This window comes from Salvia miltiorrhiza, chromosome 5 (assembly GCF_028751815.1).
Source record: "Salvia miltiorrhiza cultivar Shanhuang (shh) chromosome 5, IMPLAD_Smil_shh, whole genome shotgun sequence".
In the NCBI taxonomy this organism is placed as follows: domain Eukaryota; kingdom Viridiplantae; phylum Streptophyta; class Magnoliopsida; order Lamiales; family Lamiaceae; genus Salvia; species Salvia miltiorrhiza.
In genome coordinates this window covers 14,241,545-14,263,354 of record NC_080391.1, presented here as the reverse complement: position 1 = coordinate 14,263,354, position 21,810 = coordinate 14,241,545, and the positions used below count along the sequence as shown (strand labels likewise).

General features: G+C 39.1%; 3 protein-coding genes across 3 annotated transcripts; all 3 read left to right on the top strand.

The window, feature by feature from the left end:
* The first annotated feature begins 8,490 nt into the window (after window positions 1-8,490).
* Window positions 8,491-12,584, top strand: LOC130986242 (protein HOMOLOG OF MAMMALIAN LYST-INTERACTING PROTEIN 5). The gene is made up of 6 exons (XM_057909591.1): window positions 8,491-8,683; window positions 8,863-8,963; window positions 9,316-9,425; window positions 10,646-10,721; window positions 10,794-10,934; window positions 11,469-12,584. Exons 1-6 carry the CDS (start codon window positions 8,590-8,592, stop codon window positions 12,432-12,434), a joined length of 1,488 nt encoding a protein of 495 aa, XP_057765574.1. The 5' UTR covers window positions 8,491-8,589; the 3' UTR covers window positions 12,435-12,584.
* A 1,214-nt stretch (window positions 12,585-13,798) lies between these two features.
* On the top strand, window positions 13,799-19,146 carry LOC131025546 (protein HOMOLOG OF MAMMALIAN LYST-INTERACTING PROTEIN 5-like). Its single transcript, XM_057955340.1, has 5 exons — window positions 13,799-14,065; window positions 16,570-16,679; window positions 17,741-17,816; window positions 17,889-18,029; window positions 18,562-19,146. Exons 1-5 carry the CDS (start codon window positions 13,799-13,801, stop codon window positions 19,144-19,146), a joined length of 1,179 nt encoding a protein of 392 aa, XP_057811323.1.
* LOC130986241 (early nodule-specific protein 2-like) lies at window positions 19,122-21,359 on the top strand. The gene has a single exon (XM_057909590.1). The coding sequence runs from the start codon at window positions 19,161-19,163 to the stop codon at window positions 21,207-21,209; it is 2,049 nt and encodes a 682-aa protein (XP_057765573.1). The 5' UTR covers window positions 19,122-19,160; the 3' UTR covers window positions 21,210-21,359.
* Window positions 21,360-21,810: the final 451 nt, after the last annotated feature.

Sequence of the window (21,810 nt, the reverse complement as noted above, 5' to 3'; positions counted from 1 at the left end):
TATAGGAGTATATTTTTTGTTTATCTCTCAATAATGATACTCTTAAGAGGATAACTGAGCCGAGCTTTCAATTTGGACTCAAGATTAAAAAGAGTTTTTGGAGTATGTTTTAGTTGACAATATTGACAAGAACACAGATCCTATCATCTGTATATAAATGTTGATCTTGATATCTTGTAGAAAGGAAGAGGGCTCTTTGTAGAAATTTTCGAGGGAAAAATAAGTAAACAAAAAAAAAAATTGAAGGAAATTTGATAGATGTTTGAACTTTGTTAACTGTAAAGGCATAACTATAAGGGTAATTTTGCTTTAAATTGTAAACATTGAGGGCATATTTGCACCTTCTCCCTTTTCACTAATTAAAGTAATTATTATCAATAAATAATAGAAATAAAAAGAAGGGGTATTTGCCAATAAATACATCAACTTTCCCAATTTTCTAGAATTTAACACCATCTTTAATTTTTGCTTCATAATACACCAACTTTACTATTCTTCTGATTTTTCCCATGACGATTTTCTGAAAATTCTAAACTATCCCCAACATAATAAGAATTGCAGGATAACCCCAACAAATTACAAAATCAAGACAAAATACCCTAATCATGATTTCTAAAACAGTTTAACAATTAATCAGGCCCAACATGCTTCCGTAACACTTCGAAATAAATCTTTAATTTAAACCAACATTATACCTTTGTCGACTGGTCTTCTTCAGGAGTCAGTTCTGTTGCGTTTTACGGCTCGTCTGCTTACCGGCACGCACCAACCACACACTCGCAAGAGATGGTTGCAACCCTTCTCCTTCACTAAGTGCCGACTCAATACTTTGTTGGAAAAATAAAGAAAATATTTTTACTCAACCGGAATAGTTGGACAAAAACTAAGCGTTTATAGAGGAATTATATAATAATTAATTTATTTCATAAAATACTCCCCAAGGGAGGAGACTAACTTGTTTAGCTACTCATAGTAGCTAATACTTGTGTACATAAAAAGAAAAAGAAACTTAAACTAAAATAAAAAACTATAAAACTAGAATTTAAAAAATACAAAGATAATTTTTCTAGAGAGAGAAAATGTTTTGTGAAAATGTGTGTGAATTTTCTGATGATCTTCTTCTCTCCAGCACTTGTAGTTATATAGAGGTTTGATCCCCTCTATAATTGCTCGGTTGGTGGCCTCAGATTCCATCTTTGTGGCCAGCTTTCTTGAATATGACTTCCACCTTCTTTTGTCGGCCATAGTTACCGACACTGGTTAGTGTAATCACATGGTGCTGGACCCCTGCTTTATTGCTTTGTGATAATGCTGGTAGGGGCCTGCTACTTTTCCTTCCACTCACGTTTGTCTTGGAGCGTTTGGTGAGTGGTCCTCCTGTTATTCCACCCACTTTTGTCGTTTCTTTTGTGGGTGCGATCCTTGATGTGAATCACATGATTCACTTAGCTTTATCGGCCACCTTACTTTTTTGGTGCCCGAGGTGTCCTTCCCTTTGGAGTCTGATGCTTATCATGTTCATCAGACCGGAACCTCCTTTTGTCCGGCTTTGGAAAAAATCCTTTGCCGAATTCCGGCTCCTTCTGCGATGAACATTGATCGCAGACTTTCTCTATCCAATGGCCCAGATGAGCCATATTGCAAAACTTGCGACGAGTCTCCTGGCTCCCCGCAATCTTGTTCTCCCACAACATTCGCCGTTTCTTCTCGAAGGATTGTTCGGCAAAAGGAGTTGTTGTTCCTGTCATGGTATTGACTAGGAACGTTCCCAGATCCGAGCTTTGGTAGAACTTGAATCTGGACTTCATTTTGTCCATCTCTGTGAGACAGACCCATAGACCCCATGCTCGTCTAGTGGAGATTTGATCCTCCGTGAATGTTGAGACGATTGCGGCCTGGAAGTCGGGAACTTTGATCCGGTTAAGGGCTCCCGTATCAGGTCTCCGAAGCTTAATGAAGTGGAAAGCTTCTCGGATTCCTTTTCCAACTGGCTCTGGCGCTGCACTAAAACAGTATAATTCCAGAACATCTCCCCTTTTGAGGGACTCGTTGTTCTCCCATGTGTCAAACACCGTTTTCTGGATCCATTTGGGTAGACCCTTGATTTCGGTGAAGGCTGGGGCGGTAGTATAAACTGAGGCCAAAGCCCCAAACTCATACCATTCCTTGACATCGTTTGGATTGGCTCCTGGAGTCGTCCAAACCCTTGGATATTTTCCGGCAACATCAACCCGGCAATTTCCCGGATTAATGCCCTTTCTTGTGAGAAGTTTCTCCCACCTGTCCTGGTACATCTGCCAAGAAGGAGAAATTTCAATAAAGTCAGTATCAACCTTAACTTGGCCTGTCATGGGCCTAAGATTGATCTCTCCCTCTTTTACCCCAGAGGTGGAGGGTTGACATGTTGATTCAGGGTGTGACCCCTTAATAACATCTTTTCCTCGAGAGTCTGGCTGTGAAACCATTGCCTCAGGACTTGTGCTAGGGGTACTTGAATCCCCTGCTACAGGTAATCCGCCCTGTACGGAAAGCATTGCTTTAATCCGATTGTCTCGGATAACGCGCAAGAGCGGCTTGTTGAGTACTTCCTGAAGATTGAACATCTTCATGAAGCAAACATCGATTTGGTTGGATACTTGAGCTTCATCAGCCGCTTGTATCTTCCCCGCTTGTTTGGTATGTAGCACACACTTGTGCCACTCTTGTTGTAGCAGCTCTAAACTTTCAAAGAGTTGCGCCTGTTTTGCCTCGATGGCCTCCACCTCAGGGAGCTCCATCCCTTGTAAGGAAATCTGCAAGAACATTCTGATCAGATTTCAAAATGACAATATCATAATCATAATATTGGCATTCTGCTTGCCACCTAATCAATCTAGCCTTTTCAGGTTTAGATTCAATCTTTTTTGTTAAGAAAGCTTTAACGTTAGTGTTATTTACTTTCAAAACGAATTTTTTAGCAAGTAAGAAAAGCGGCCATTTTTTAAACGCCTTTCGCACTGCAAAGAATTCCTTCTCGTTGATGTGCCATCGCACAGCTTCGTTGTCGGAGAACAGACCGCTACAGTATCTGCAAGGTTCTTCTCCATAAGGGGTGATCTTTGTAAGCACAGCTGCCCACCAGAAATCACTCGCATCGGTGTAGAGGACCAAGTCATCCTCGTCTTGTGGTATTGAAAGTTTTGGGAGATTTTTGCAAATCTCTTTCAACTTCTTCATACCCTCTCGATGTTCTTCCTTCCATATAAATGGAACATCTTTCTTCAGTAGTGGACTGAAGACCTTTCTATGTTCTGCAAGGTTTTTGATAAACATCCCTGCAAAATTGACAACCCCGAGAAAACTTTGGAGCTGCTTCTTCTCCTTGAGATCCTCCGGAAATCCCTGGACTTTTTCCACAATATGATCTTGTAGAATTATCCCAGTTTCATCGATCTCAATCCCCAGAAATTCCATCTTCTGGGTGGCTATGACTGCCTTCTTTTTAGACAGCACTAGTCCTTCTTGTTGACAAACATCCGCAAAAATCTCCAGATGCCTGACATGTTCATGAATGTTCTTTGATGCAATAAGAATGTCATCAATATAAACAAACATAAACGAAGAATAATCTTTGAAGAGATTATCCATTTTCCTTTGGAATATCTGAGGTGCGTTGGCTAACCCCATTGGCATGACATTCCAGACATAATGTCCTTGTGGAGTTTGAGAAGGCTGTGAACTTCTTACTCCCTTCCTCCATGCGAATCTGGTAGAAACCCGATTTGCAATCGAACTTTGAGAATACCCTTGCACTTCAGATGCAGTTGATGAGGTGTTCTCTACTTGGGATGAAGTATCCGTCAAACTCAAGAATGTCATTAATCCCTTTATAATTAATGACTAATCTTGGCTTTCCTCTCTTGATCTCCCCATGATTTCTCACCAGAAATCCAGGACTGCTGTAGGGTGATCTTCCTTCTTCGATCAGCTTTAAATCAAGGTGTTCCTTGATTATACTCATCATATCCTGTTGATCTCGAGGGTTCATCAGGATAGGTCTGAACCTTACAAACTCATGCTCCTTTCCAGTTTTGACTTTCAAGGTTGCTCTGAGCTGGTTCTTGTCCCACCATGCCAGAGGATCCTCGTGGTAACACTTCTGGATTCTCCTTTTGACATCGGCAATGGACACTTGTTCTTCTTCCTTGATATCTTTGTGTGATATCAGAGATACTTTGAGGATTTGAGTTTCTTCCTCGGAGAGATCTGGGAATCCCTCAGTTCTGCATTTGAGCAAAACTTCTCTGAATCTCCTTTGATCCTTCATTTGGGGTCTCCGGAGTCTGCCATCATCACCACGCTTGCTGCGAAATTTGATTGGCATCGATCGATGAAAGGCTCCATTAAGCCTTTGCACAATGATCTTGTGGTCACAATTGGTTGTGAACACTAGCCTCCTGGCTTCATTGTCTTGTATGTATCGCTTGAAGCTTTGCAGAAAATTATTTCCGAATAATATATTTGCTCCAGTATCATGGAAATAAATTGGTGGAGTTTTGACCTTGTACCAAGGTGTCTGTCCTGCTCCGCCGATCAATATTTCCGTTTGTTTTACTCCCTTTGATAGAAGCAAAATCTTTTTGGAGAAATCCCTTCCTGCAATTCGAGGTAGATCTTCTTCCACTTCTGCTGGAAAGACTCCTCGTTTTGCTGTACAGATTCCTGCTCCCGAATCCACGTAAGCAGCAAAATATTCTGCTTTGAATTTCTCATACAACATCCCTACAGAAATGTATATTGAGAATGGACTTGTCATTGGATCATCACTCTTTGGCGTCCAATTGTGATCTCCATTCCTCCTGATTTCCATGACCAAGGTTTATATTTGTCAAGGAAATCTCGTCCTAGGATCAGGACGTCTGCTTCTTGTCCAGCTTGGCCTTCGGTTTGGATTTCGAAACCTCCAACCTCCAGAGTTCCGATGTATCGGTTGTCCCCTGGATTTGCCAAATAATACAACGTACTACAAGGAAATTTGTTCTCCTTGCTTGTTGCATCAAATCTTGTGGAAACTTGTCTCCATCCTTCGGGACATTTGAGCTTTATTCTCATGTCCGAAACTGGTGTTTCCTGGATCGCCCTTCTCTCATACGAATGAGAGAAACTTCTTGTTATAGGCCCTGAAGTTAGCCTATTTCCTTGGAATGATAGCCTTGGTGCTCCCAGTCTGAGACTCTGGGTATGGCTAAGCACCTGCTTGTCTCCAATGTCGATGTCGATTTCCCTAATCTGAGGAATCTCCACACGGTTTGGATTGACTGCCTTGGCTACTTCCTTGAATATTTCTGGAATTTCAATAAATTCTTTTCCCAGAAATAATTCTGTGTGATGAGAATTTGATAAGGCATACGAGACTTGATAAGTCAGCGAGTATGGCCTATTTCCTCCCGTCATAAGCTCCTTCTTTTTGTAGTCCTGATAGAGAGTCAGGGCTCGGCTGAAGGATGAATCCTGTAGATTATAAGCGATCTGTGGATACATCTCGGTAATAATCTTTTTGGCATAGAGATTGCCTGAAAAAGCTCCAAGAACTGATTCTTTAGCATCTCTAATCCTCTTGTCGCAGAGTGCAACATCAATCGGTTGATTTGTCCCGGGTGAGAGGGCAGATTTGATTACCAACTGGATAGCTCCAATATGAACCCATTTCATCGTACTTGCGACTTCTGACTTCATTTTTTGAAGATCTCGTCGGATGTCTTCAGCTGGAACGAGTTGGATTTCCACCTGATTGCTTGTAATTTCAATTGGAAGCGCCATTTCTCGGTTGGTAACACCGAAATAGACATGATGCCTCCTTTTGAATGGAATCAAACTTTGGAAAACTTGATTCATTCTTCCACTAGAAAACCCTTGGTATGTTTGTACCTCCTCGGTTTCCTTCTTGAGTTTCTTTATGAGCTTCTTCACCACTTCTTCCTGTGGAATCAGGAAATGGCTGGTAAATCCATTCTGATCCTCCTTCTGGGTGTGATGAACCTCGGGTTCTTCTTTAGTCTGACTCGTCTCCGGTTGATCCATCGGTCATCTCCGAATCTTCAGAACTAAAGATCTCTTCTTGCTCGTATATACTCTCATCAGATGATATATCTTCGAACTGATATACGGGTATCAATTCCTGGTGGTAGATAGCATCTTCGATATCCGGTGTGGATTCGAATCTTCTTATCTTCCTTTTCTCGTTGTCTGGGCAATTGGTTGAAATATGCCCCTTTGCACCGCAAGTCCAGCAGTTGCAATCTTTGAAACTTTCATTTGTTTTGGCTTGAGTACGCCTGAAAGTTTTCCTCGCCGGGATTCTCTTTTGTTTTGAGAATCGGTTTCTTGATGGTTCGCTCCGCTGGCCTGATTTGTATGAGCGTGCCTTCTGTCTGGTCCACATAGTTCTTGGCTTCCAAGAACTTCTTCTGGACCTTCTTTCATAGGGTTGGTACCTATGCTTCTTTCGGCTCCTCTTTTGATACAGCAACTCAGCACCAATCTCTGTTGGAAGATCAAGGTTGTCGTACATCAATAATGGAGATCTCTTATTGAGTTTCCTCAATCTCTTGAGATTCCTCTGGTCCGCCGCCTTTTGGCACCATTCGGACAGCTTCTTGTGAACATATGACATCCTTCTTGATGCACTATCAAGTGGATATTCTCCAGGTGAAACGTACTCGTTGGTGAGCATCTCCCTCCATGGACTTGGAAACTTTGTGAAAAAGAGGTCCTTGGCAGTTCGATCATCAACAACCCCCATATGGACATATAGGGTATATAGGCGCAGAAATTCATCGAGAGCTTTTGGCTCTAGCACAACCAATCTTAGATTGTAGAGTGCCTGATGATATTTCTTTTGCTTTTCCTCTGCAGATCCTTCGAAGAAACCCATTCCGAGAAAATGGATTTTAATCTGCTTGGTAGCCAACGTAAGAATTTCAGCCGCCGATGTGTGGCTGAACAATTCATTCTTTCCTTCGGTGTCGGCTCTATCCCAGAATTGTTTTGCCATGCCCGCAAAACTTGCCTCGAAGATTTTGACAAATTCTTCTTTGTCATATTCTATCGTGGCAATCACAATCTTCATTGCTGAAGCCCATTCATCGATGAGTCCTTCCCAATCTTTGAAACTGGCTTCATTGAGGTTGAGAATCAATCCGTATGGATGGATTGGTTCAAGTGTGGCCTTTCCTACAGGAGTATCCCGCATCTGTGGCCTGCGTCTTCTGGTTCGTTGGTAATGGCTTGCATCATCTGAAGCCCCACCCCTTTTTGACGAACTTTCTTCTTGGTGCTCAGGTTTGGGCACCTCATCTCCTTGGTTCATCTTTAGATCAACCATGTTGAGGTTAGCAAAAGATTCTGCTAACTCCTGTAGATCTTCTAATCCGATTCGATCAAGGCTATTCATTTGCCTTTCATGATTCGAATTATGTCCTCTGGTGTCAGCTCCTTGGGTGCTGCATCGAGTGGTAATGGATACGTCGGGTCTTTGGACCATTTTTTCTGAATTTTTCCGGAACATGGTTTTTGCCTTTCGATCTCCTCCACTCTTTTCTGGATATCACGCAAGAGGGTTAGTATTTCCTCTTGTTGAAGTGATATTTTGCTCATCTCCATCGGTAGCTCATACAGCTTGTTGCCGTAATACTCCACCGTCTTTTGAATCTCCCGTAGGTTGACATTCTCGGAAGAATCTGGCTCGATCTTGTGGTAGCTTGGATAAGCTACTCCTGCCTTGTTTTTTGGTTCCATCAATCGTGCGACTGATGGGCCTCGTCTCTGGTTCGTTCAATCGCCGTCCTGGTCGCGGCGAGTCCCATGAGGTTCTCATGGTAGAATTGTATACTCGTGATGATATCACGAATAGTCTCGACATCTTCTCCTCATCGTAAGTTGGTAACGAGGGCTCGATTGTTCCAGTTGAGTCCGTCAAGTAGACGGGTAGTTTCACTCTCCACATGTTGGAGAGAATTCCTGTATGGTACACATCTCGGACACTCGTCCGGATCCATATTTTTCAGTGGAGTCTCCTCCCACATAGGTTAATTATAAAATAAATTAAAAATCATATAATTCCTCTATAAAAACCCGCTCTGATACCATTTTAAACAAGGATCTTTTAAACTGTTTTTTGCTTAAAAGTACGTGGCGTTGTCTCACAGTCCAGACCCAGATTACAAAGTAATCTATCGGGCACGAGGAAAGTTTCCAGCCGATATACCATTTAAGCCCAAACTTTGACATATTTTAGGTATAAATTGTCTTTTTGTCCAAAACAAAATTTTTAGGGGTCAAAGTGCAATAAATTTTATAATGGGGTAATTTTCGAATATCCATACTTTGGGCATGGGAAATTCCAGAAAATTTTGAAAGTTTATGTATTATGAGGCAAAATCTAAAGGTGGTGTTATAAACTAGAATTTGGTCATAGTTTGTGTATTTAGGGGCAATAACCCCTAAAAAGAATTTGATTCGCGACGTCGTATTTCCTGCAAGCATCTTTTCGTCCCCATTTTCCACCTTCTGCTACAACTGCCCATCTTTCCTCTGAGTCGAGCCTCGTTCATGGCGGCGGAAAATGAGCCGGCGAAGCTACTTCTTCCTTATCTTCAGCGGGCTGATGAGCTGCAGAAACACGAACACCTCGTTGCCTACTACTGTAAAACCTCTCTCTCTCTCTCTCTCTCCCCCCCCCCCCCTCCATTATTTTTCAATCAGGCTCTGTTATTGGAACACCAAAACTATTGTGATACAGAATCATGATTTTTATCCAATCAATTAACCTTTTTTATTCTTTATATTTATTTATTTGAAATTGAATTTACTTTTCTGGATCAGGTCGATTGTACGCGATGGAACGAGGGTTAAGGATTCCTCAGAGCGATCGCACTAAGATGACCAATTCCCTCCTTGTTTCCCTCATGAATCAGCTCGAAAAGGTTTTTTACTTCGTTTACCTTTTTCCTTTTCCTAATTATTAAGTGCAAGCAACATTTCACTCGGCACATTAAGCGAGTTCTAATAGGTTTTTATGATGAATCGGTAATTATGTGATGATTTGCGTAGTTAGAGTCTACCCTACTTTCTACCGTATTGAAATATGACCAAATTTCCAGAACTCTATTGATGCGTGCCAATATCCTGTTGTTTGCTGAATTCTAATTGTGTTGTTCCACCTTTTGAATGTTCTTATTGGAATATTACTGTTTTTTAGTGAGAGGAGAGTACATCAGTTGGATTATCTAATGTGGCAGTTCCTCTGTGGATGATATCCTTTACATTCTCTTGCAGGATAGAAAGTCGCTGAAGTTGGGGCCTGATGATTATCTACATGTTGAGGGATTTGCCTCGAATGTATTTTCGAAGGCAGACAAACAAGATAGGGCTGGACGAGCTGATCTGTAAGCAAATTTCTTCAGTCCTTTTTAGCTACTCATAATCGCTCATGGTTTCCTGCGTTGTCATGTCATTTTAATATATTATGGGATTATCATATATTATTATGGGATGTATGTGTGTGTATGCATGTATATGTATTTGTTCATGCCCTCAATGCTGTATCTAACTGAAGATGATGGATTCTACCATATGGAACTATATCTGATGCGTTAGAGGTCTCATGATTTTAGAAATTTCTTGTTTTGAAATAAATGCTGTAGAGATGCTGTTGTATTATCTTTTTTGGTCTGTTTGCTTCTCTAGAAAAATTGTTTGGTGAGTCTCCTTTTTTTTTTTTTTTCCCCTTCCCCTTCTTTTTAAAGAGGATCAATAATGGCTCCCCATTTTCCCCCTTGGTGACTCGAACCCCCGACCTATTAGTTGGAGGGGAAGCGTCTTACCAACTAAGCTGCGCTTCATTGTCTTGTTTGGTGAGTCTCTTTATTGTACATTGTTTCTGCTGCATTATGAATGTTTAGGAATTTTTCACGAAACTGTAATAGTTCTCAAGGACTTAAAGATGGATCTTAATTTGAACTTAGGGCTTTGCAAAGATGCATCTCTTGGAGTTTCCTGTATTTTGTCGATTGACGATTGTACCCCTCGTTCCCATATAGAAAATATCACTGTAGTTATGTGTTTTCAGTAAGGTAATATTAATGGGTTCCTATCTCATATTATCGACAAGTGACTCATCTCAGGGGCATAGATTAGAATTTTTGTTGTTGCTGATTCTTGACAAGGTGCTTCATTCTTTATTGTTCCAACTCCTTGTATCAGAGTCACAATATGACTAGTGAATGCAATATGAATGATTATTTGAAGCTACTTTACGTTGATTGGAGCTAGAGACTTAAATAAGTATCCTGTTTGGTTTGCTGCCCCACCCCATTTTCTATAGGATTTGAATTCTCAGTCGAGCAATATGATTTATGATTTCCATTTGGGTGTAATGATAAATAAATTATACATCCTGATGCTGCTTGGTAAAAATTCAAACCATATTGCTAGCCTAAGGCATACTTCAAATCATATTACTCAGTCTGATTATGCTGAATCTTCATCATTCTGGGATTTCTCCAATTCAGTATCTCTAACATACTTAAGTTAATGCTAGCAAACTGATGGGTTTATTCTTGTTTTGTCTCGCTATTCCTGATCTAATTATTTTTTCCTTGTACAGAAATACTGCAAAAACTTTTTATGCTGCAAGCATTTTTTTTGAAATCCTGAATCAGTTCGGGGAACTTCAGCCTGATGTAAGCACTATTTTATTCACCACAACATTTTAAGTTTTATATTTTCATATTCACTAATCATTTATGTTACAGCTTGAGCAGAAACAGAAGTATGCAGCATGGAAAGCAGCTGATATAAGGAAGGCACTTAAAGAAGGGAGGAAGCCTATTCCAGGTCCTCCCGGTGGGGACACAGATTTATCAGTGCCATCAAGTACATATAATGGTGCAAATGTAAGTTTAATATGTGATTTTCTTTTTCTTAATTTAGCTTCCATGTTATAAAGAAGAAGAATGGATGTTTGTGGTGTGTGCCAATAAGGTGAAGCTTTCCATTTGCTATTTGATTGCTGTTTTCGGTCAACTGAACTTTATCTTTTCCCCAATCTTTTCCTTTCCCATAGATAGAAATCAATTTTTGCTTAAATCCTTTCAATAACCAATGCATTTTGTGGTTCCTAGCCAGTGATGGATAATGCCTTTCTGAGATTAAACACTTAGGAGGCGTTTGGTTTGAGTGATAAAGCATGATTGATAAAAGAATCCAACTTAATCAAATGTTTGGTTTGCATGATTTGTCCCGTAATGGATAAAGCTCTGATCCAATTGGATGATTATTTGTCACCCCAAAGTTGGATTGATTATTTAATTATCCTCCAATCCTACTATATCATATCCACCAAACCAAATGCCCCTTTAATGAAAAATCAAGTTGGTAAGAGTTACCGAATGGCTTGTATTTTTCTTATAATTTATGTGCTCTTTCAGGATCTTGAACCAAGCAGAAGTGATGTGGCTGACTTGGGCACCAGATCCGACCTGGCAAGGGTAGATTCTGCTGCAAGAACTGCACCAGCTCCAGATTCATTTCCTCAAGCATATGATCACGATAATCTTCAGCATTCTACTGATTTCTCGCAGCCACCTTCAAATGTTATGGGATCACCTGCTTCGGGTATTCCACCCCAATCTCATCATCCTACTGACAATTACTCTGGAGTAGATCCTGCCTCAAGAATGGCACCAGATTCAGATTCGTTTCCTCAAGCCTATAATCGTGATAATTTTCAGCATCCTACTAGTTTCTCCCGACTACCTTCAAATGTTGCAGCCCCACCTCCATCAACCATGGCTCCACCATCTCATTTTCCTAGTGAAAACATCCACCAACCACCAAATGGCTCTGAGCATTCTGTTTATCATCATCAATCACATCCGCACCCGCCATACCAGCCTGAACCTCATCAGAGCATACCGCAAAACTACCCTTCCCATGATATACCCTCTTTTGCATCATATCCCAATTTTCAGTCCTACCCGAGTTTCTCGGAGAGTAGCCTTCCCGCTGCTCCTTCTCATTACCCTTCTTATTATCAAGGTTCCGATGTTGCTACCTACACCAGTTCACCACCTTCTAACGCAGCGGCTTATTATCAAGGTTCCGATGTTGCTACCTACACCAGTTCACCACCTTCTAACGCAGCGGCACCATATGCTTCAACTCCTCAATATAGTTCTAGTGGCAAGAACGGGAGCCTTTCGGAAGTTTCACCACCGACCTCGGAAAGGTACGAGTATGATAGCAGTTACCAGCCTCCACCTGAAAAAATTGCTGAAGCACACAAGGCGGCGAGATTTGCAGTAGGGGCTTTGGCATTTGATGAAGTATCTGTTGCAGTGGATCACCTTAAGAAAGCTCTCGATTTGTTGACGAATCAATCATCTGCCCACTGAATCCTCTTGTATGTGGACTTCATACCAAGATTGATTTCCTTGCTTCATTCACTTGCATGCTAAATTTACTTATTCATTATCCAAGTTGTTGCATGGATTGTATATATTTGTTATCTTTATTTGTTTCAAGTTGGCCTTGATGTTTCTCTATGCAGTTTCCTATATATTTATCATGTTATAACAATCGCTTTCGTGAATATTAGGGTTATGCATGGGACTTAAGATTTTAAATTGTACCAAAAATCAAACTGAAAAATATTGTTGATTATTTTAATTTCTTTGAAATCGCATTGACCTCTGAACGTTTATTATGAATGTATGAGACTGTCCCAAAACAATGGTTTAATGTTAAGTTGTTAATGTTTATAGGGCTTATTTGGTATTGGTGATTAGGGTGTATAATATATTTAATAATATCTTATCCGGTTCAAAACACAATGTCCTATATATAAGTTTGATATGCATCATGTGTAATATTGTATAACACTTTTCAAGTGGTATATATAATGCTAATCATAATTATAACAAATTAATTATATATAATTTTTATACATTCTACCAAACAATCATTTAATTATATATTACATATATTCTAATACATCCTATCGAATGTTATATTGAAATGTTATTTAGTAAAAAAAACATTTTAATAAAATATATTGAACGATATATTGAAGTTATACTGAAATGTTATTTAGTAAAAAAACAATTTACTAAAATGTACTGCTCTTTATCTCGTGCAACACTGAAATTATTTGAAAATTGTCACAAAATATGTTTGTTTATTTAATAGAGAAAAAATGTAATAAACTAATAATCCATGGATCATAGTAAATATAACACTATATATAGCTATTGTTTTTATTTTAAATTTTGCTAATATGATTATTTCTTTCTTTTGGGAGGAGAAATCGAAGATTCCACCGGTAGTAATATATGCTTGAAATGATGGATACATCTCCTAGCCAATTTGTATGATCAAATGGGATCACATTGCACATTTTAAAAATTGATTAGTGAGAGAAGAATGAGGCAAATGTGTAACTACAAAGTTGTGTTTTGGCTTTATATTCTTCCTTGTGTCCACGAATACTAAGGTTCCAAGAGCCTTGTTAGAATTCAGACAAAAATGCGTAATCTTGTTTCAAGTGGGACATAATACGACATTGAGTTGTAACGATGAATCCTATGTTGAGCTCACTCCACTATACTCTACTTATCTGCTATGCTCAACCACCAATTAATACCTCATCCCTCTGAAAATTCGTCCACCTATGCTCAACTAACATATATATATATATATATAGTGTTTCTCTTTAAATAAATACTCCCAAAGGCAGATAGATATATCTTGAAGACGAGAAATGGGTATAAATTTGTGCGGTTTCCGGTGTAGCAGATCGTCGGAGAAGGAAACAGCAGCGGTGATGAGCGTGAAAGTCGTTCAAAAGAAAGTAGTGGTAACTCTTGAGGAGTTGATCACATCTTCACCTGGTTTCAACAACGCAATAAGAGTAAGAGATGATGATGATTACTACATGAACCCCATCATACATAAACAATCATCGTCAAGAAAAATCCATCCATCGTCATGTGATGGAGACACTCACACAACCAAACCTAAGAAGAAGGTCAGGTTTAGATCACCCGAAGTGGCTGACGTCTTTGTGCTGCATCATTCACCGGAGATTCCAAACTAGTTTTATTCACTCTTTCATCATATTCATGCATCTGCAATTCGACTCAGGCATGCTTCATCTATCTCTAATTTTCCCAGAAATGCGTGTCAAGTTTTTATATTCATTCATAAAGTTCATAATATATAAGGATCGGGTTCTGGTAAATAAGTATGTAATATCAAATTTCGACCACTCATTTTATACATATGGTAGAGTTTTTTTAGTACCAAAAGCACATAGGGATAAAATAGCATCAGAATAACAATTTGAGGCACAAAACGTGCAGGTGTATCACTAAATTCACACGGATCATAGACTTATGCATATTTATGTTTACCACTAAATTCACACAAGGGTGCGTTCTCTTTAATTGTAAATTTATCATGAAAAAAGAAAGGATAAACAAAATTTCACCATTTAAATCCTTTTTTTTTCTTTTTCCACATTTCCTACTTGACCCTTACTCATTCCCATGTAAATAAGGAATAAGTAAGGGTCAAACAGAAAATGTGGAAAAAAAAGAAGGATTTAAAGGGTAAAATTTTATTTATCCTTTTTTTTCGCATGATAAATTTACAATCAAAGAGAACGCACTCCGAGTGAACGACGATGAAAGGCGTACCCAATGGCAGCCACGAGGTGACCACGCGGCAAAAGAGGCTCGTACTGCCGCCACCACAAGGAATGTTTCAATTCTTTGATCTAATCCAACTCGCACCAAATTGAAATAATCCACAAAATTTTCATCCAAATATCTGTTTTATTCTCTTTCAATGCTACTAATTTGAAAACGAATGCATTCATAGAACTCATGAATCGTATGTTTTAGGTACACTAAACAACATTTGTTTAATTGCGTCAAATATGTTTTGCTTTATTCAAATAAAGAAAAAAAGTTATTTTTGTAATAGTGCTGATGAATCTGTAGCACCATACAATTTCAATTATGAATTCAATTGTGCTGATGAATTGATGGTTGATTTTAAGTTTTTTTTTTCTTTTTTTTTTTCATAAGTCCATAACACTAATTAAACTTATTGCTTGAACTTTTAATATATATATGAGCCCATACCACTGTCTCCAAATGGACTCTTCAGACAATCAATAGATAGCAAATTGAAGTATATGTATTCATTCATTTTAAGAATACTATTTATTAGAGCTATTTTATATTAATAATATAAATAATTTATAAAATTTAGTTTTTAAATATAATATTCTAAAAAACACTTATAATTTTTTTTAAGTAGGTATCATCATGCAGAGGACTAATACTAATTGGATTAAACTGCCCGCTAAGCCACTGGCCACCGGGTCCTCACTTAAGTGAAGTGACCCGGGTTCGATCCCTCTTGGGAGTGAATTGGAGATTGGGAGATATAAGGTGGATTTTGGTGAATGGAGAGATAAGGTGGTTCTTGGAGTGGATGGGAAACTAACTGCCCGCTAAGCAACTGCATCTGTTGATATATGGAATCGTTGAAGGCCTTCTCCGCAATCGATCGCCCCATAAATCTAGTATATTAAGAGCGGGATATATTATATAATCTCACAAACTTGAAGACCCTTTCAATAATTAATCAAACAAAGCTCAAGAAAATAAAAAGAAAGAGAAGAAAGGTCAACGAACAAGGGTGGAAGCGTAGTTTCGTATCCACATAGAGTTGACTTTAAAGCTGATAAACAACCTTTCATCTGAGATGAAAGCTCCACAGAGAGTTGACTTAATTTACAGCCGATAAACAGCCTTTCGTCTCAGATTTGTGTTTCAAAAGTAAAGGAAGAAGAAGAGGTGAAAGCAAGAAGAGATTTGAGAAAAAAATGGATCAGAACAAAAGCGCGTTTTGGATTGGAATCTTTGGTGCGATACTAACGCTTTTTGCTTATTCTCAGACTTGGGTTTCTCCAACACAGTGCATCACTGCGGGTCTCTTCGTTCTTGTCACCAGCCTTCTCGTTAGGGAGGGTCTCATCTCCATTTAATTTTATGTACCACTTTTTCTTCTATTTTTTAATTACTATGTAATACTCCAACACTGTTGTTATGAATTTCCAGTGACCAATTTCCACGAATTTCTCCCCTTTTTGGGTTGTTTTTCTTTTCCAGTGACCATACTATTACCTTTTTCCTTTTCCTAATTATTAAGTGCAAGCAACATTTTACTCGGCACATTAAGCGAGTTCTAATAGGTTTTTATGATGAATCGGTAATTATGTAATGATTTGCGTAGTTAGAGTCTACCCTACTTTCTACCGTATTGAAATATGACCAAATTTCCAGAACTCAATTGATACGTGCCAATATCCTGTTGTTTGCTGAATTCTAATTGTGTAGTTCCACCTTTTGAATGTTCTTATTGGAATATTACTGTTTTTTAGTTAGAGGAGCGTACATGAGTTGGATTATCTAATGTGGCAGTTCCTTTGTGGATGATATTCTTTACATTCTCTTGCAGGATAGAAAGTCGCTGAAGTGGGGGCCTGATGATTATCTACATGTTGAGGGATTTGCCTTGAATCTTTTTTCGAAGGCAGACAAACAAGATAGGGCTGGCCGAGCTGATCTGTATGCAAATTTCTTCCGTCCTTTTTAGCTACTCATGATCGCTCATGGTTTCCTGCGTTGTCATGTCATTTTAATATATTATGGGATTATCATATATTATTATGGGATGTATGTGTGTGTATGCATGTATATGTATTTGTTCATGCCCTCAATGCTGTATCTAACTGAAGATGATGGTTCTACCATATGGAACTATATCTGATGCGTTAGAGGTCTCGTGATTTTAGAAATTTCTTGTAGAGAAATAAATGCTGTAGAGATGCTGTTGTGTTTTCTTTTTTGGTCTGTTTGCTTCTCTAGAAAAACTGTTTGGTGAGTCTCTTTATTGTACATTGTTTCTGCTGCATTATGAATGTTTAGGAATTGTTCACGAAACTGTAATAGTTCTCAAGGACTTAAAGATGGATCTTAATTTGAACTTAGGGCTTTGCAAAGATGCATCTCTTGGAGTTTCCTGTATCTTGTCGATTGACGATTGTACCCCTCGTTACCATATAGAAAATATCACTGTAGTTATGTGTTTTCAGTAAGGTAATATTAATGGGTTCCTATCTCATATTATCGACAAGTGACTCATCTCAGGGGCATAGATTAGAATTTTTGTTGTTGCTGATTCTTGACAAGGTGCTTCATTCTTTATTGTTCCAACTCCTTGTATCAGAGTCACAATATGACTAGTGAATGCAATTTGAATGATTATTTGAAGCTACTTTACGTTGATTGGAGCTAGAGACTTAAATAAGTTTCTTGCGTGGTTTGCTGCCCCCCCTTTCTATAGGATTTGAATTCTCAGTCGAGCAATATGATTTATGATTTCCATTTGGGCGTATATGATAAATAAATTATACATCCTGATGCTGCTTGGTAAAAATTCAAACCATATTGCTAGTCTAAGGCATACTTCAAATCATATTACTCAGTCTGATTATGCTGAATCTTCATCATTCTGGGATTTCTCCAATTCAGTATCTCTAACATACTTAAGTTAATGCTAGCAAACTGATGGGTTTATTCTTGTTTTGTCTCGCTATTCCTGATCGAATTATTTTTTCCTTGTACAGAAATACTGCAAAAACTTTTTATGCTGCAAGCATTTGTTTTGAAATCCTGAATCAGTTTGGGGAACTTCAGCCTGATGTAAGCACTATTTTATTCACCACAACATTTTAAGTTTTATATTTTCATATTCACTAATCATTTATGTTACAGCTTGAGCAGAAACAGAAGTATGCAGCATGGAAAGCAGCTGATATAAGGAAGGCACTTGAAGAAGGGAGGAAGCCTATTCCAGGTCCTCCCGGTGGGGACACAGATTTATCAGTGCCATCAAGTACATATAATGGTGCAAATGTAAGTTTAATATGTGATTTTCTTTTTCTTAATTTAGCTTCCATGTTATAAAGAAGAAGAATGGATGTTTGTGGTGTGTGCCAATCAGGTGAAGCTTTCCATTTGCTATTTGATTGCTGTTTTCGGTCAACTGAACTTTATCTTTTCCCCAATCTTTTCCTTTCCCATAGATAGAAATCAATTTTTGCTTAAATCCTTTCAATAACCAATGCATTTTGTGGTTCCTAGCCAGTAATGGATAATGCCTTTCTGAGATTAAACACTTAGGAGGCATTTGGTTTGAGTGATAAAGCATGATTGATAAAAGAATCCGACTTAATCAAATGCTTGGTTTGCATGATTTGTCCCTTAATGGATAAAGCTCTGATCCAATTGGATGATTATTTGTCACCCAAAGTTGGATTGATTATTTAATTATCCTCCAATCCTACTCTATCATATCCACCAAACCAAATGCCCCTTTAATGAAAAATCAAGGTGGTAGAGTTACCGAATGGCTTGTATTTTTCTTATAATTTATGTGCTCTTTCAGGATCTTGAATCAAGCAAAAGTGATGTGGCTGACTTGGGCACCAGATCCGACCTGGCGAGGGTAGATTCTGCTGCAAGAACTGCACCAGCTCGAGATTCATTTCCCCAAGCATATGATCACAATAATCTTCAGCATTCTACTGAATTCTCGCAGCCACCTTCAAATGTTATGGGATCACCTGCTTCGGGCATTCCACCCCAATCTCATCATCCTACTGACAATTACTCTGGAGTAGATCCTGCTTCAAGAATGGCACCAGATTCAGATTCGTTTCCTCAAGCCTATAATCGTGATAATTTTCAGCATCCTGCTAGTTTCTCACGACTACCTTCAAATGTTATGGGATCACCTGCTTCGGGTATTCCACCCCAATCTCATCATCCTACTGACAATTACTCTGGAGTAGATCCTGCTTCAAGAATGGCACCAGATTCAGATTCGATTCCTCAAGCCTATAATCGTGATAATTTTCAGCATCCTGCTAGTTTCTCACGACTACCTTCAAATGTTATGGGATCACCTGCTTCGGGTATTCCACCCCAATCTCATCATCCTACTGACAATTACTCAATTACTCTGGAGTAGATCCTACTTCAAGAATGGCACCAGATTCAGATTCGTTTCCTCAAGCCTATAATCGTGATAATTTTCAGCATCCTGCTAGTTTCTCACGACTACCTTCAAATGTTATGGGATCACCTGCTTCGGGTATTCCACCCCAATCTCATCATCCTACTGACAATTACTCTGGAGTCGATCCTGCTTCAAGAATGGCACCAGATTCAGATTCGTTTCCTCAAGCCTATAATCATGATAATTTTCAGCATCCTGCTAGTTTCTCACGACTACCTTCAAATATTACGGGATCACCTGCTTCGGGTATTCCACCCCAATCTCATCATCCTACTGACAATTACTCTGGAGTAGATCCTACTGACAATTACTCTGGAGTGGATCCTGCTTCAAGAATGGCACCAGATTCAGATTCGTTTCCTCAAGCCTATAATCATGATAATTTTCAGCATCCTGCTAGTTTCTCACGACTACCTCCAAATGTTATGGGATCACGTGCTTCGGGTATTCCACCCCAATCTCATCATCCTACTGACAATTACTCTGGAGTAGATCCTGCTTCAAGAATGGCACCAGATTTAGATTCGTTTCCTCAAGCCTATAATCATGATAATTTTCAGCATCCTGCTAGTTTCTCACGACTACCTTCAAATGTTATGGGATCACCTGCTTCGGGTATTCCACCCCAATCTCATCATCCTACTGACAATTACTCTGGAGTAGATCTAGCTTCAAGAATGGCACCAGATTCAGATTCGTTTCCTCAAGCCTATAATCATGATAATTTTCAGCATTTTGCTAGTTTCTCACGACTACCTTCAAATGTTATGGGATCACGTGCTTCGGGTATTCCACCCCAATCTCATCATCCTACTGACAATTACTCTGGAGTAGATCCTGCTTCAAGAATGGCACCAGATTCAGATTCGTTTCCTCAAGCCTATAATCATGATAATTTTCAGCATCCTGCTAGTTTCTCACGACTACCTTCAAATATTACGGGATCACCTGCTTCGGGTATTCCACCCCAATCTCATCATCCTACTGACAATTACTCTGGAGTAGATCCTGCTTCAAGAATGGCACCAAATTCAGATTCATTTCCTCAAGCCTATAATCATGATAATTTTCAGCATCCTGCTAGTTTCTCACGACTACCTCCAAATGTTATGGGATCACCTGCTTCGGGTATTCCACCCCAATCTCATCATCCTACTGACAATTACTCTGGAGTAGATCCTGCTTCAAGAATGGCACCAGATTCAGATTCGTTTCCTCATGCCTATAATCATGATAATTTTCAGCATCATGCTAGTTTCTCACGACTACCTTCAAATGTTATGGGATCACTTGCTTCAGGCATTCCACCCCAATTTCATCATCCTACTGACAATTACTCTGGAGTAGATCCTGCTTCAAGAATGGCACGAGATTCAGATTCGTTTCCTCAAGCCTATAATCGTGATAATTTTCAGCATCCTGCTAGTTTCTCACGACTACCTTCAAATGTTGCAGCCCCACCTCCATCAACCATGGCTCCACCATCTCATTTTCCTAGTGAAAACATCCACCAACCACCAAATGGCTCTGAGCATTCTGTTTATCATCATCAATCACATCCGCACCCGCCATACCAGCCTGAACCTCATCAGAGCATACCGCAAAACTACCCTTCCCATGATATACCCTCTTTTGCATCACATCCCAATTTTCAGTCCTACCTGAGTTTCACGGAGAGTAGCCTTCCCGCTGCTCCTTCTCATTACCCTTATTATCAAGGTTCCGATGTTGCTACCTACACCAGTTCACCACCTTCTAACGCAGCGGTACCATATGCTTCAACTCCTAAATATAGTTCTAGTGGCAAGAACGGGAGCCTTTCGGAAGTTTCATCACCGACCTCAGAAAGGTACGAGTATGATAGCAGTTACCAGCCTCCACCTGAAAAAATTGTTGAAGCACACAACGCGGCGAGATTTGCAGTAGGGGCTTTGGCATTTGATGAAGTATCTGTTGCAGTGGACCACCTTAAGAAAGCTCTCGATTTGTTGACGAATCAATCATCTGCCCACTGAATCCTCTTGTATGTGGACTTCATACCAAGATTGATTTCCTTGCTTCATTCACTTGCATGCTAAATTTACTTATTCATTATCCAAGTTGTTGCATGGATTGTATATGTTTGTTATCTTTATTTGTTTGAAGTTGGCCTTGATGTTTCTCTATGCAGTTTCCTATATATTTATCGTGTTATAACAATCGCTTTCGTGAATATTAGGGTTATGCATGGGACTATTACTTAAGATTTTAAATTGTACCAAAAATCAAACTGAAAAATATTGTTGATTATTTTAATTTCTTTGAAATCGCATTGACCTCTGAACGTTTATTATGGATGTATGAGACTGTCCTAAAACAATGGTTTAATGTTAAGGGCCAGTTTGATAGCATGCTAGAGATAAGCAAATATTAATTTTGTGGAAGAAAGTAGTGTAGATAATATGTGGTTAATTAGCACATCTCATGTTTGATAGATCATTGTTAATAACGGCATTACACGAAATTTGTGTTTGATAGCGGTAGTTTAGAATTGAGAAAAGGTGTTATTTTTTTATACGGGGGATGGGGATTGAGTTTAAGCAGGGAGATTACATTTTTACCCCCAAAGCAACATCA